The sequence below is a fragment of the Aptenodytes forsteri genome, unplaced genomic scaffold, assembly GCF_000699145.1.
Source record: "Aptenodytes forsteri isolate BGI_AS27 unplaced genomic scaffold, ASM69914v1 Scaffold120, whole genome shotgun sequence".
NCBI lineage: Eukaryota > Metazoa > Chordata > Aves > Sphenisciformes > Spheniscidae > Aptenodytes > Aptenodytes forsteri.
The window spans coordinates 4130769-4142086 of record NW_008795938.1 but is presented as its reverse complement, the minus strand read 5'-3'; the positions used below and the strand labels follow the sequence as shown (position 1 = coordinate 4142086).

The 11318-nt window shown below is 56.9% G+C and overlaps 2 protein-coding genes across 3 annotated transcripts in view; one reads left to right on the top strand and one right to left on the bottom strand.

Annotated features, from left to right (window-relative positions):
* LOC103903898 (avidin) overlaps positions 1-732 on the top strand; it is an 11974-nt gene extending 11242 nt beyond the window's left edge. For both annotated transcript variants that reach the window (XM_009285208.2, XM_009285207.2), the window contains exons 4-5: positions 29-58; positions 513-732. In XM_009285208.2, coding sequence (XP_009283483.1) covers positions 29-58; positions 513-546 — 64 coding nt within the window. In that variant the 3' untranslated portion in view covers positions 547-732. The remainder of the gene's footprint in view (positions 1-28; positions 59-512) is intronic.
* A 3595-nt stretch (positions 733-4327) lies between these two features.
* Positions 4328-10742, bottom strand: CREB3 (cAMP responsive element binding protein 3). Its single transcript, XM_009285191.2, has 10 exons — positions 10287-10742; positions 9433-9570; positions 9077-9350; positions 8751-8863; positions 8440-8532; positions 7758-7864; positions 6319-6387; positions 6076-6160; positions 5859-5940; positions 4328-5446 (listed from the first exon to the last, which is right to left on the bottom strand). The coding sequence occupies exons 2-10, from the start codon at positions 9568-9570 to the stop codon at positions 5082-5084; spliced, it is 1326 nt and encodes a 441-aa protein (XP_009283466.1). The 5' UTR covers positions 10287-10742; the 3' UTR covers positions 4328-5081.
* Between the last annotated feature and the right edge of the window lie 576 nt (positions 10743-11318).

Below are 11318 nucleotides of genomic sequence, written 5' to 3'. Positions count from 1 at the left end.
CCCTGTGACTCGTGAGAGAGGCGCGTGCCAGCCCCGCCGAGGACTGGAAAGCCACCCGGTGAGCACTGGGTCCCAGCCACCACTGTGCCAAGTTTTCCTGCACCCTGGGCTGGAGAAGGGAGAAATCCCAGGGGATGAAGCATGGCAGGACCAGGAGGGTGAAATGGGTTTGTCACCGGTGATGAGCAGGGGCTAAGGAGCACCCCTGTGACCCGGCCAGCCCCTGCATCCCGGGTGTGCCGCAGGGTGGGTGACCCCAGGACAGGGTCTGTCCCAAGCCAGATCCCCCTGGGACTCTCCTTGCACTCTCCCCAGCAGGGAGAGAGCAGGACACGATGCCAGCACCTGATGCAGCCTCTGCTACAGGGTGTTGGAGCCTGTGGCATCCCACTCAGCACCCAGCGAGGCAGCGGGGAACGCAGTGCCCCCCCTCAGGTTTCCCCTCTGCACCCTCCACCACAGCATAGGTGACCCCAGCTGGGTGAACCACAGTGATTTGGGGTTTCCTGCAGGATTGGCACCACCGTTTTCACCCGGATAAAATAACAGCAAGCAGGGAAATCCGGGAGGCCCAGGGGCGCAAGGAGACAGCGCTTCCCCCGGCCAAGCTCTGCCCACGCTGACATGCTGCATTTCAGCAGCTCTCAGCCCACAGGTTCATGCTTTCCCAGGCAAGTTCAGCCCAGTGTGAAGGCTGGGCACCAGGTGCAAAATAAAGGGTTTTTGTGGGAATGTAGGGCTTGACTCTGGTTTCTGCCCTGCCTCAAACCCATGGGGTTTGTCTTGCCCTGCAGCCAGCCTCCCATGGGGAGGCTTCATGTGGCATTGCCAAGGGCAGCAGGGTCCCTGGGGATGGGGGCTGTCCCATGTCCCCTCCCTGGCAGTGTGCAGCAGCGCTGCACCGGCAAACCTGCCGCTGTGCTGTGGGTAACTTGTCCCCTCGGGGTCCCTCCCAAATGTCCCCAGGGGTGCGGGGCAAACCAGGCAGTGACCAGGCAGCGGGATGAGGCACAGCCTTGGTGGGATGCCATGGGCAGCATATCCCAGGGCTGCAGGGCAGGCTCCAGGCAGAGCCTGCCCTGTGCAGAGCAGAGCAGAGGAAGTTTCTCGGGCGCCCGAATACACAGGGCGGCTGCAAATGGCTTTTGCAGAGCCGGCAGCCTCCTGTTCCCAGCCCCGGCGGATGTGCTGCGGTGGCCGGCTGCCAACCGCCCCAGGGGTGGGGAAAGCTCCTGAACAGCCCATTCCAAGAGAGACCCCTTGGTGTGGCCGTGTCCCCTGAGCAATGCACACGTGGAGGTCTCCAGCCAAGCCCTTGCTGCACTGTGTGTGGCCAGGGAAAGGGAAGAGGGGAAGGACACATCTGGCACTGGCTGGTTGTTTTTCGGGCATCCCAGCCCGACCTCTCTGCTTTCTGCCTCAGACATCTTGCCAAAGTGGTCCCAACATGACCAGCTCCCTCGGGGGTTCAGCAGTCCCAGGGCTGAGGTGCCCAGTTTCGGGAGCTGGGGGAAGGCGGTGGCTCCATCGCTGTATTTCCAGCTGCTTTTTTAACCAGGCGCTCAGATTTCTGCAATTTTTTCTGTTTCCACCAATATCCAGCAGCTGGTGCTAGTAGATAAAAATAGGATGGGTGCTGACACGGGGTTTAGGTTTCCCTTGAAAAGGAGGGTATGTCTTACTTCGGCTACTGACTGAAATTCCCACCCCTCCAAGAAACCCTGATTCCTTTAAAAAAAAAGGAAGACCTGATTCCTTTAAAGCCGTGAGCAGGAGGTGTTTTGTTCCGGCCACACAGCCCAGGCCTTCCTCGGCAATAGGAGGCAAATTTCATTTCATGCTTTCACAACTTCCAATATGTTGCCACCATGGAAAGGAGACGGCACTACCAACACTCGGGGAGTCACCAAGCAAAAAAGAGAGGGTTTCAATTCGGCAACACCCATGTGGGACTTGCCAAGGGCTGAGCAGAATATTTTGCCCTGAAGGGCTCATGTTTGTGGTCTGTCGGCGTGCTCCCACGGTGCTGATGCAGGCACTTGCTGGAACATGCGTGGGATACGGGTTGACCTTGGGAATAACAGAGGGAACACGGTGGGGAGGGCAAGCAGGGACTGTAACACCAACCTAAGCCAGAGTGCGGGGCCATGTGTGCGTGCAAGCAGCGCCGATGCACACACAGCCTGCACTCTGATCCCTGCAGCGTGCAAGGGAGATAGATGTCATGGAGGGTCTGCAGCAAGGAGGAGGAGGAAGGTAGCAGAAATACCAGGCTCCTCCTGTTCCTCTGCCTGATGGAAACAAGGTGCGAGCCTCCTCGGCCAAAGGACTCATTCCGGGCATTTTTATCATCGCTGCCCTTTAACCCAAGGCGTGAGGCCCAGGCTGGGCTTCCTTCCTCTCGCCGGCTCAGAGCTGACCACTGTGGGACCAGCATGAGATCACAGAAAGCAATGAAAAATAGCAGCCCTGGGGCAGCAGGGGCTGAGACTGCGGAGCAACCATCCCCAAAACTCCCAGTGCAGACACAACCCCAGTGCAGCAGGGGGACCAGCCCTGGGCTCTGCGATATCCCAGCCTCTGCCGCAAGCTTTCTGCATGGAAGGGCTGCACTGGCTGGTGCAGGCAGAGCCTGGCAGCAGGAGCGTGTGTTTGACTGCATTTGATGAGGAGTCCACTGCGCTCATCTGGCTCCCCGCCCACTCTCCCAGAGCTATCTCCCCTCCTGACATTTGGCCAAGCAAGCCAGACCGCTGCGGAGCGCGGTGCTGGCCCCATTGCCCTTGGCCAAACACCAGCTCCGGCGGCCGTTCCCTGCTTTGCTGGCAACACCACCGTGTTTTATTTTGGATTGCTCTTACAATATTGGTTAGTGCTGGGCCAGGGACTCCAGGTGACATCAGTGGCATTACACACCCTGGCCTTGAACCGCAAAAAACAAAATGAAAAAGTGAGGGCGGGGTCCTAGACCTTCCTGCCACTGTGCATGACTCCTGGGGAAAAGGTCCACCAGTTCCCTGGGGATGCTCGCGGGCTGCCTGCCCCGGCCAGGGCAGAGCTGGCACCTGATCCTGTTAGGAGCATGCTGCTGCCTGTCCCGAGACAGAGCCCGTGCGTGAGCCACCCCTCGGCTGTCTTCCCTCCCTGGGCAGAGACACAGCGTTCACTTTTATATCTCATTCGCCTGCACGAGCACCCTTTGCTTCCCGGGTGGGTTGCAAGCGTGGTGCTGCCTGCACCCGTGGCCTCGCTGCGCTCCCGCGCCCCCAAACCTCATGCTGGGTTCCATAGCCTGAGCTCAGGGTCTGCTAGTGCCTCCCCTGGACCCAGCGATCCCAACCAAACCCAGGGCCCAGCCCTGATTTAGCAACCACCCAGCAGGCAGGGCCCTCCCCGCGGCCCCCAGCCGAGGGGATGAGGCTGTTGCACCACCCTGGCTCTGCTCCGCTTCCTGCGATTGTGCAGCTCCCCGTTACGAAAGCAGCGGTGGAAGCAGGCACCGGCTCCTCGTGCTTCCTACTGGGGAAGCTGCTCACTTCCGCAGCACCGGCGGCTTGGGTGCACGCAGGTCACACGTGGGCGCTGGGTGCTCACAACATCCACTTGTCTCCAAAAGCGGTTCAAGAGTGTTTTCACACCCTTGAAGGGGGGTAAGAGCAGAGCAGCTGCCCTGCAAACTTGCACCATGCCTCAACAAGCCCCTCTGCGCAGCCACAGCCATGGGAAGGGAAGGCAGCGCGCATTCCCCTTCGTTAGGCTGCGAGAGCGATCACCCCCCAGCCTCCCTTGGGTTCCTCCCACAACGCTCCCAGCCTCTGGCGCAGCCCCCAGCCTCCACCCAGCAGCCCAGCCCCTCACCGAAATGACCACGGAGGACACAGTCACACATCATCAGTATTTATTTACATGTTATTAATAAGAAAATTAATCCTGATCCTGATCTAGTTGAAGATGTCCCTGCTCATTGCCGGGGACTAGATGACCTTTAAATGTCCCTTCCAACCCAAACCATTCTATGATTCTATGAAATGCTGAAGTAGGCCCAAACCATTCTATGATTCTATGAAATGTCCTGAAGTAGGACGAGGAAAGATGCTCAACAGGTACCACTAAGTTGCACTCCAGGAAAGACACCGCTCACCAGCTCAAAGTGTTTCTGCTCAGCCCTAGGGAGCAACCAGAGCCAGCTGACTGCATCATAGGCCAGCGCAGCAAAGCTCGGGCACACGAGGACACAGCTTTGAAACCGTCCTGTGGCCAGGAAAGCCTTCAGAAGAGCAAGCAGCTCTGCTGCTCTCTGCTCCATGTCCCCTCAGCAGCCTGGCTCGAGGCATGCCTTCTCCCCGAGGCCCAGAAGCCTGGCTCCCAGGCCTGTGGGAGATGAAAGGCTCAGCCCCTACGGAAGGGAAACAGCACACATGGCTCGGAAAGGACTCCACATTACCTTCTCTAGCCAGGCCAGGAGCTGTGCCCATGGCTCAAAAGCTAGCAGGAACAGGCGACACGCAGGGTCTGTCGCAATGGCAGGACCACTCTCTGTGAGGGTACTGAAGGTCAGCTCGCTATCTCACACCTAGAAATCAGGTAACACTGCAGTATTAAGTGGAAGGGACAAGGGACAGATGCTTGCGGCCACCAGCCACAGTAAGAAGTGCAGGACCCAGCCTGTTCACCTCCACCTGGGCAGAGAAGAAGCAGGGCAGCAGCCTCCATCACCAACTGCATCCAGTCAGACCAAGTACGGGCACCTCAGGCCCGACCGTCTTCACCCTCCAATGCCACAGCCCATCCCTGCAAGCCACGGGTCACACCCTGGGCTGCAGGCCACGTCAGCCGCCGTAGCAATGTTCCCGGAGTTTCCTACCCCATCTCAGATAGAGGTCTGCTATAGATACACAGAGCAGAGTGTCAGAACAGGTCAGCCCTAAAATGATTCCTCCCTGGTAAACCTTCTGAGCTGCCAGCAATCGGGAGAGTATTCAGAAGAATCTGCTTTGATAGATTATCTGTTAATGCAGCCCTGTTTGTCCCTGCCCAGCAGGGTGCCCAGTATCACCCCGAGAAGCAGGAGGCAGCGGTGGTCACATCTCATCGGCATGGTGCTGCTGGATGACAACTCTGGCAGCACGTTCCACCCACTCCTGCCTCTTGGCTTTCCATGCCACCGGCACTGCTGCCTGCAAAGTGTTGCTTTGGGAGCGCGGCTCCTGAGGCTGGGGAAGGCCCAGCTCGGAGCCTGCTGCTGCCGGAGGGTTGGAGGATGAGTTGCTGTTGAAAGGAGATCCGGGATCGGGGTTGGGTGGACTCTGCCCCTCTTCCCATGATTGATTGAGGCTGCCCAACAGCGAGGGGTCCTCAGGCTCTGGGTTGAACCCCTCCAGTGCAGCGTCCTCCCGCACATCAGGTGCTACCCGGTTTGGGAACTCGCGGATCTGCCGTGACAGCACTGAAAGAGAGGTGGAGCCAGCCCGGTCATTCCCAGCCTCTCACTGTCCTGCTCTGAGCACGGGCCACCACAGAGCCCGTGAGACGGGAACAAACTGTTCAACTAGGGCTGCCTCCTCCCGGGGGAGGCAGGGAGAGGACGCTGCACAGCTGCCAGGCACAAGCACAGCTTGTGCTCCAAAAGGGACTGGATCCCTCCAGTTCTTGCACCGCCCCTGGCCCAGGGCCCTGCAACAGGGCTGAGGAAGAGTCCAGAGCTGGGGTGAGAGAGCAAAGCCAAAACTAGCGGTCACCCCAGGCAAGGGGCTGCTAGGTTGGAGGCACGCCAGAGTTCAGGCTGCGTCTGAGGAAGGTGCCCTGCCCTGGAGGGCAGTGCTTCACCTGGAGCCACGGCTCAGTCCCCGGGCACTCACCTCTGAGCTCCGGCTGTGGCTCTCTGCTCCCAAACGAGCAGATGGTGGGGGAGAGAATGAAGCAGAAGGACAGAACCACGACCTGGAAACAGAAAGATCAGCACAGACCTCAGCAAAAGACATGGACAGGCATCATCAGCCGCAATAAACACATTTCTCCCAAACTTATAAGGGCAGCAGAGACCCCTTCACAGACACTGGGGCTGAAGCCACTCACCATAGTGCAGGTTTTTGCTGTGGTAGTTTTGGTGGTGGACTGTCTCACGAAGGCCTGCAGTTTCCGCAACTGCTCGAGCAGTGACCTGCAGGGGAGCAGGCAACGCAGGTTAACGCAGCGGCTGAACCAAGAGCTGCACACTCCCCTCCTCCCCGCTTTGCAGCCAAGGGCAGGCCACAATCCCAAGAAGAGGAACAGCCTTCCCCACCACATCTCCTGCCACGTCCAACAACAAGAACTCACATGTTCTGCTTCTGCAGCAGCTGCACCTTCTTCTCCAGCTCGTGGTTCTGAGCTGTGCAGGCTGCCACCCTTCCCAGGAAAGATGAACAGCATGGGGGAAAACCAGAGAGGTTCTGTTAGTCAACAGCAGGGACTTCACCAGAGTCTCTCCTCAGGTAATCAGCCACCACCTCTGGGTGCCTGGGGCAGATAAAATTGCTCCTGGAGTCTACCTAGCACCACCTGGAGCAAAGCCCAGAGAGAGACATCTCACACCGGGTTTGGGGAGGGGTGAGCCCTGTCCAGTCCCACAGAGAAGCACCAAGACTAATCCCTCAGGATGCTCGCTCCTAGTGGCACACCAGCCCTGCAGATCCACGATGTCAGGCTGTATTGCAAACTAGCCTGACCTGGAGAACATGCTGGACCTGGCAGACCAGCACCTGGCTTGAACAGAGCAAGCTCTGGGCCATCTCCAAGCGTAAGAGAGCAGAGCAGGCTATGCCCCAAGCTTCTGAGCCCCCTGAGAAGAGCTGCTGCCCCACAGGGTCAGCCTCACTTTCTGCCCAGGGTGGCAAGACCCCAGCAGCAGCACAGCACAGCTGCTTGTGACCGGTACCCCCTGCTCCCGACCCCCGGCAATGTGGTTAGCACAACTAACGTCATTTTATGAGGCGAGCATCCATTCTCTGTGACCGAGCAGGTCATGTATTTGTTCCCGTCCCCTCATTCTCAGGCCCTGAAGGTCCTGCGCACCAAGTAGACAAACCAAACAGATTTCTTCTTCCCCTCCCTACCGGCCTCTAGGTTCCTGGGCGCCAGGCCGGTTACTCCCTTCCTTACCGGCCTTGAAGGTCCCAGGCACCCGGCCAGCCCGGTGTTGTTGACGACCCTGTCACAGAGCAGGGAAGCGTAACAGCACACAGAGCACTGTCCACAAAATCAAGCAGTTACAAGTCCTAAGGGGAAACCTGGACCGGAGCTGCTGCTGGACAGTGAGACCCGGGACCCACCCTGGCCAGGGACACCTCCACCATCATCTGCTTCCTCCCACGATTGAGGGAGTGACTCGTATTCCTTTGTATCATTTTCGAGTCTAGATTATGATCATTATATTGATACAGCAAACCATGTATTAAGATCTGACCCGATCTGCAGAGGGTCCAGGTGATTAGAAATCATAAGTTAAGTTGTATTAGGATCTAGGTGATTAGAAATTACAAATTAAGTTGTATTATAAATTCTGCATTATGCTGTTTATAGATTGTACTACATTGATCCTGCTTGTAGAAATCCTGTGCCATTCTAATCATAAACTCTGTGCTATACTAATCATAATATGTTAAGAAAACAAAGCTTTAATTGAAACTATGATTTAGTGCAGTCATCATTCTGCCAAGGATCCCTAAAAGAACCTGTCTGTCCCCTCAGTGTCGGGCGACACTGCTGTGTGCCCGTACCTGTTTTCCAGGCCATCCACATAGATCTTCTTCCTGCGACGACTATCCTGGGCTGACTGCTTGTTCCGGATCTTCCGACGCACCTTCTTCAGGAGCCGCTCTTCAGCCTGCAAGGGTCATTTCTCCTTAGCAGCAACCCCAGGGGGTTGGCGATCCAGCCCTCACAAACCCTGCATACATCTCAGCACTCAGCCCACCTGCTTTTGTCCTCTGTCCCTCCCACACCACTGAATGAACTGCAGGAGCTGCAAGGCAAACTCTGGCCTGCCGATGTGGCCAGCAGCTTCCCCGGCAATAGCAAAAGTGAGGCACGCCTAAGGGAGATGAAAAGCACGCAGCTCACAAGCCACTAGGCAAGCAGGAAAAAATAGGTTGGCGGCACTTGTGGTGTAACTGCCTCCCTGCAAGCAGTCATGAATGGGGAGACTGACAGCAGCCAGGTCTCATTGCTCTTCGTATCTACATGATTAGCAAAGCAGAGGCTGCTGTGCACGTGGACACCCCCCAAGCCTCGAAAAGAGGAAAAGGACACCAAGCCCTGCCACACGCTGCCCTGAACACGGCACCTGGGCACCAATGCTCTCATCAAGGCACCATTCTGTATTTTCAAACCCCTACTCTGGCCGAAGCATTCGAGAGGTCCAAGTCCATTTCGGAGTGACAGGCTGTAGCGAGGACTCACTTTGGTCAGTGGCAGACAGGTTGGTAATGAAACACCTTCTTTCTTCAGGAGCAGCCTCTCCTCCCCTGTCAGGACCAGCTCTGGGAAGTCAGACTAGAAAACAGCAAAAATACACCCACTGAGAATGTAAAGTAAAGGGAGTCTACCCCAGGGCAGAGAGGGCATGCAAAAAGCACACAGAACCGGGATCAGCTCTCCCAAAGCAGCATCATGCTTTCCTCAGAGATATCCCCCACAGGAGCCAAGCCAGGAGAAAAGGGGAGATGCAACCAGAAGCAAAGGCTGGGGCCCACACGCGTGGCAGTCAGTACCTGCACGATGGCTCCAGGCACAAGCTGGGGTTCGGCATCCACAGCAACAGCAACGGGGAAACCAGAACTCTGTTCCAGGGCCTTGCTTGTGCCTTCCAAACCCATCCATGTCCCTGGGGAAGGAAAGGAGAGTCAAGCGCTGGGCCTCAGTAAGGCAGCACCTGACCAGCCAGCTTTGAGTAGCATGAAACCACAATTTTACAGCAGCAGAAAGCCACTAAATTCAGCTGTCTGCATTGCTGCCTGGCACCCACCCAGAAAACCCCAATGTGGGACTGCTTTTCTGCTTGTACCCCAGACAGAAAGAGCCCACGCACATCACTTACCAAGATCAATGGAAACATCTCCTTCTGCCATGTCAGACTTCACGCTTTCCAGCACCGGCCAGTCCCGATGGAGGGAATAGTTGTGATCAACCTGCACAATGTCTGAGCTCCGAGGGCTGCCAGCAAAGTCGCTGCCAGGGCTATGGGACAGATGCTGATCCTCAGAAATGCCGCTGTCACTGTCAGCAGGCGAATAACCCTGCAGCATGCCTGGTTCATCTTCAAAGGGGCTCAGCAGGGAGCTGATGAAGTCATCCATCTCCTTGTCCAGGAGCTGCGGAGAAAAAGCTTTTACTCAGCAGGGAGCCAAAACTCCTGAACCACAACCCAGCAGCGATTCCTCCCAAAGAACTCACCTCAGGCTCTGGCAGGCCCCAGTCTTCCAGCACACCGTTCTCCTCCCCTGGGATTTCAGGGCAGGGAGCATCATCCTTCAGGAGGAAGTCAAGCAGGTCCTCATCTGCCAAGGCAGCCAGTTCCTCTGGGCATGACATCTGAGCAGGACACCCAAAGTGAGCACAGGCACAGGGGGAGACACCATCACTCCATCGAGATGTCCCTCAGCCCCGACGGACAAAGTCTCCCCATGCAACAGCAACAGCTGCCAGGGCCCTGCAGCGATGACCAGCCCACGAGTACTTCCCCAGCAAGGCTCTTACGTATACCAGCACTGGTGGCCCCACCACAACAGTTTCTCCACCAGACTACTGGGACCCTGCCACAGGAGCCGTGCTCCACCCAGAACGCAAAAGCTGCAGGAAGGATAGGGAAAGTGGAAGGGCCCCAGACTTTCTGCCGTGGAGGGCCTGCAAGATCCTGCCATTCCACTGAAGCCCAAAGGTGCCGTACCCCCTGGCCAGCGGGGCCAGCCTCCTATCACAGGCGAATTATTAAGAGAAGTCATCGTCCTGGGGTTAACTAAAAGGGTTTTAATAATGATTAAACGATGATTAAATGATGACTGACGACTGAATGAAAATGAAATGGTAATCAAATGGTGATTAAGCGGTAATTGAATAGTAATTAAACCGTGAGTTGACAATGATTTAAGTGATGATTTAAACAATAATTTAGGCAGCGGTCAAACACTCTACCTTCTCACCGCACTTCTAATAATTAAGCTATAGCTGGATATAAATACATATATATATATATATCAGTGTCGCTAGCATACAATATACTTTTAGTCGGAATGTAAAATGCCGCTTACCTCGCCGTAGATATCAGATGCCGGGTAAAGGGTCTCTCAGCCTCGAGGAGGAACCTTGAGAGGCGTCCCTGCTCAAGGGGAGATCACCGCCGTGCGGCCCGCTGCCGTGCAGGAGAGCGCAATGGGCTCGGGGAGGCTACAGGCATTTATAGCGTAAAGTGATGGACGCGTAGTCAAACCCCCCCTGGGTGTTTGTGCAGGTGTGCAGCTGTGGCAGTTTTAGTTTTGTCTAGCCCCAGTTCAGGCCGGTGCTGTTATCTCCTGATAAGGCATGGCCTAGACTCCACGGTCCCTGAGAAGATGCGGCCTCACACGGTTCTCACGGCAGGGCTGGTATCGGTCAGGCCTGCTTGTCGGTGATGCCTGAACCAAAGCACTGCTCGCTCAGTCGGAGCGGAGGCATCCGTCACACCTCCCCATTAGCACTGTTAAGCTTTCACATCTAGCTGGCAGGTGTCACAGTCCGAAAAAAACCCCCAAAACCAAAAAAAAAACCCAAACCCTACACCAAAAATAGAAGGCCGGGGCAGACCCCAGCCACATGGCTGCTGTGCCAGCCGCCTGGGAGCAGGAAGCTGGTGCGCGGGGCTGCCCTGCCAGATGGCACAGCGAGCAGAGCCTCGCTGGCAGAAAGCCGAGCAGGGAGAGGAAGGGGAGCTGGGCAGAGCCCGGGCAATGCCAGGGCCCGTTGCTTCCACGGACACTGAGGACCTTCTATCTAGGAAGCGTGCCGCTGGGCCGGGGGCAAGGGAAGGAACAGAACAAGAGGGGACAGCAGCGAGCGAGGCAGAAGGAAGGGTGACAGGAGCACGCATGGCAGGAACCGTTCCCCCCGCCTGGACACCCACCCCGTTGCTTCCACGGACACTGAGGACCTTCTATCTAGGAAGCGTGCCGCTGGGCCGGGGGCAAGGGAAGGAACAGAACAAGAGGGGACAGCAGCGAGCGAGGCAGAAGGAAGGGTGACAGGAGCACGCATGGCAGGAACCGTTCCCCCCGCCTGGACACCCACCCGAGGGAAGCCAAGAGGCC

Bases quoted from the DNA above. Each gene is read 5' to 3' on its own strand.
- CREB3 (XM_009285191.2), bottom strand. From the start codon at position 9,570: ATGTCATGCCCAGAGGAACTGGCTGCCTTGGCAGATGAGGACCTGCTT. The intron at 8,533-8,750 runs GTACTGACTGCC...GCTGTTTTCTAG, and splicing joins TGCCTGGAGCCATCGTGCAG to TCTGACTTCCCAGAGCTGGT. The intron at 6,388-7,757 runs GTACGGGCACAC...TTTCCTGGGAAG, and splicing joins GTGGATGGCCTGGAAAACAG to GGTGGCAGCCTGCACAGCTC.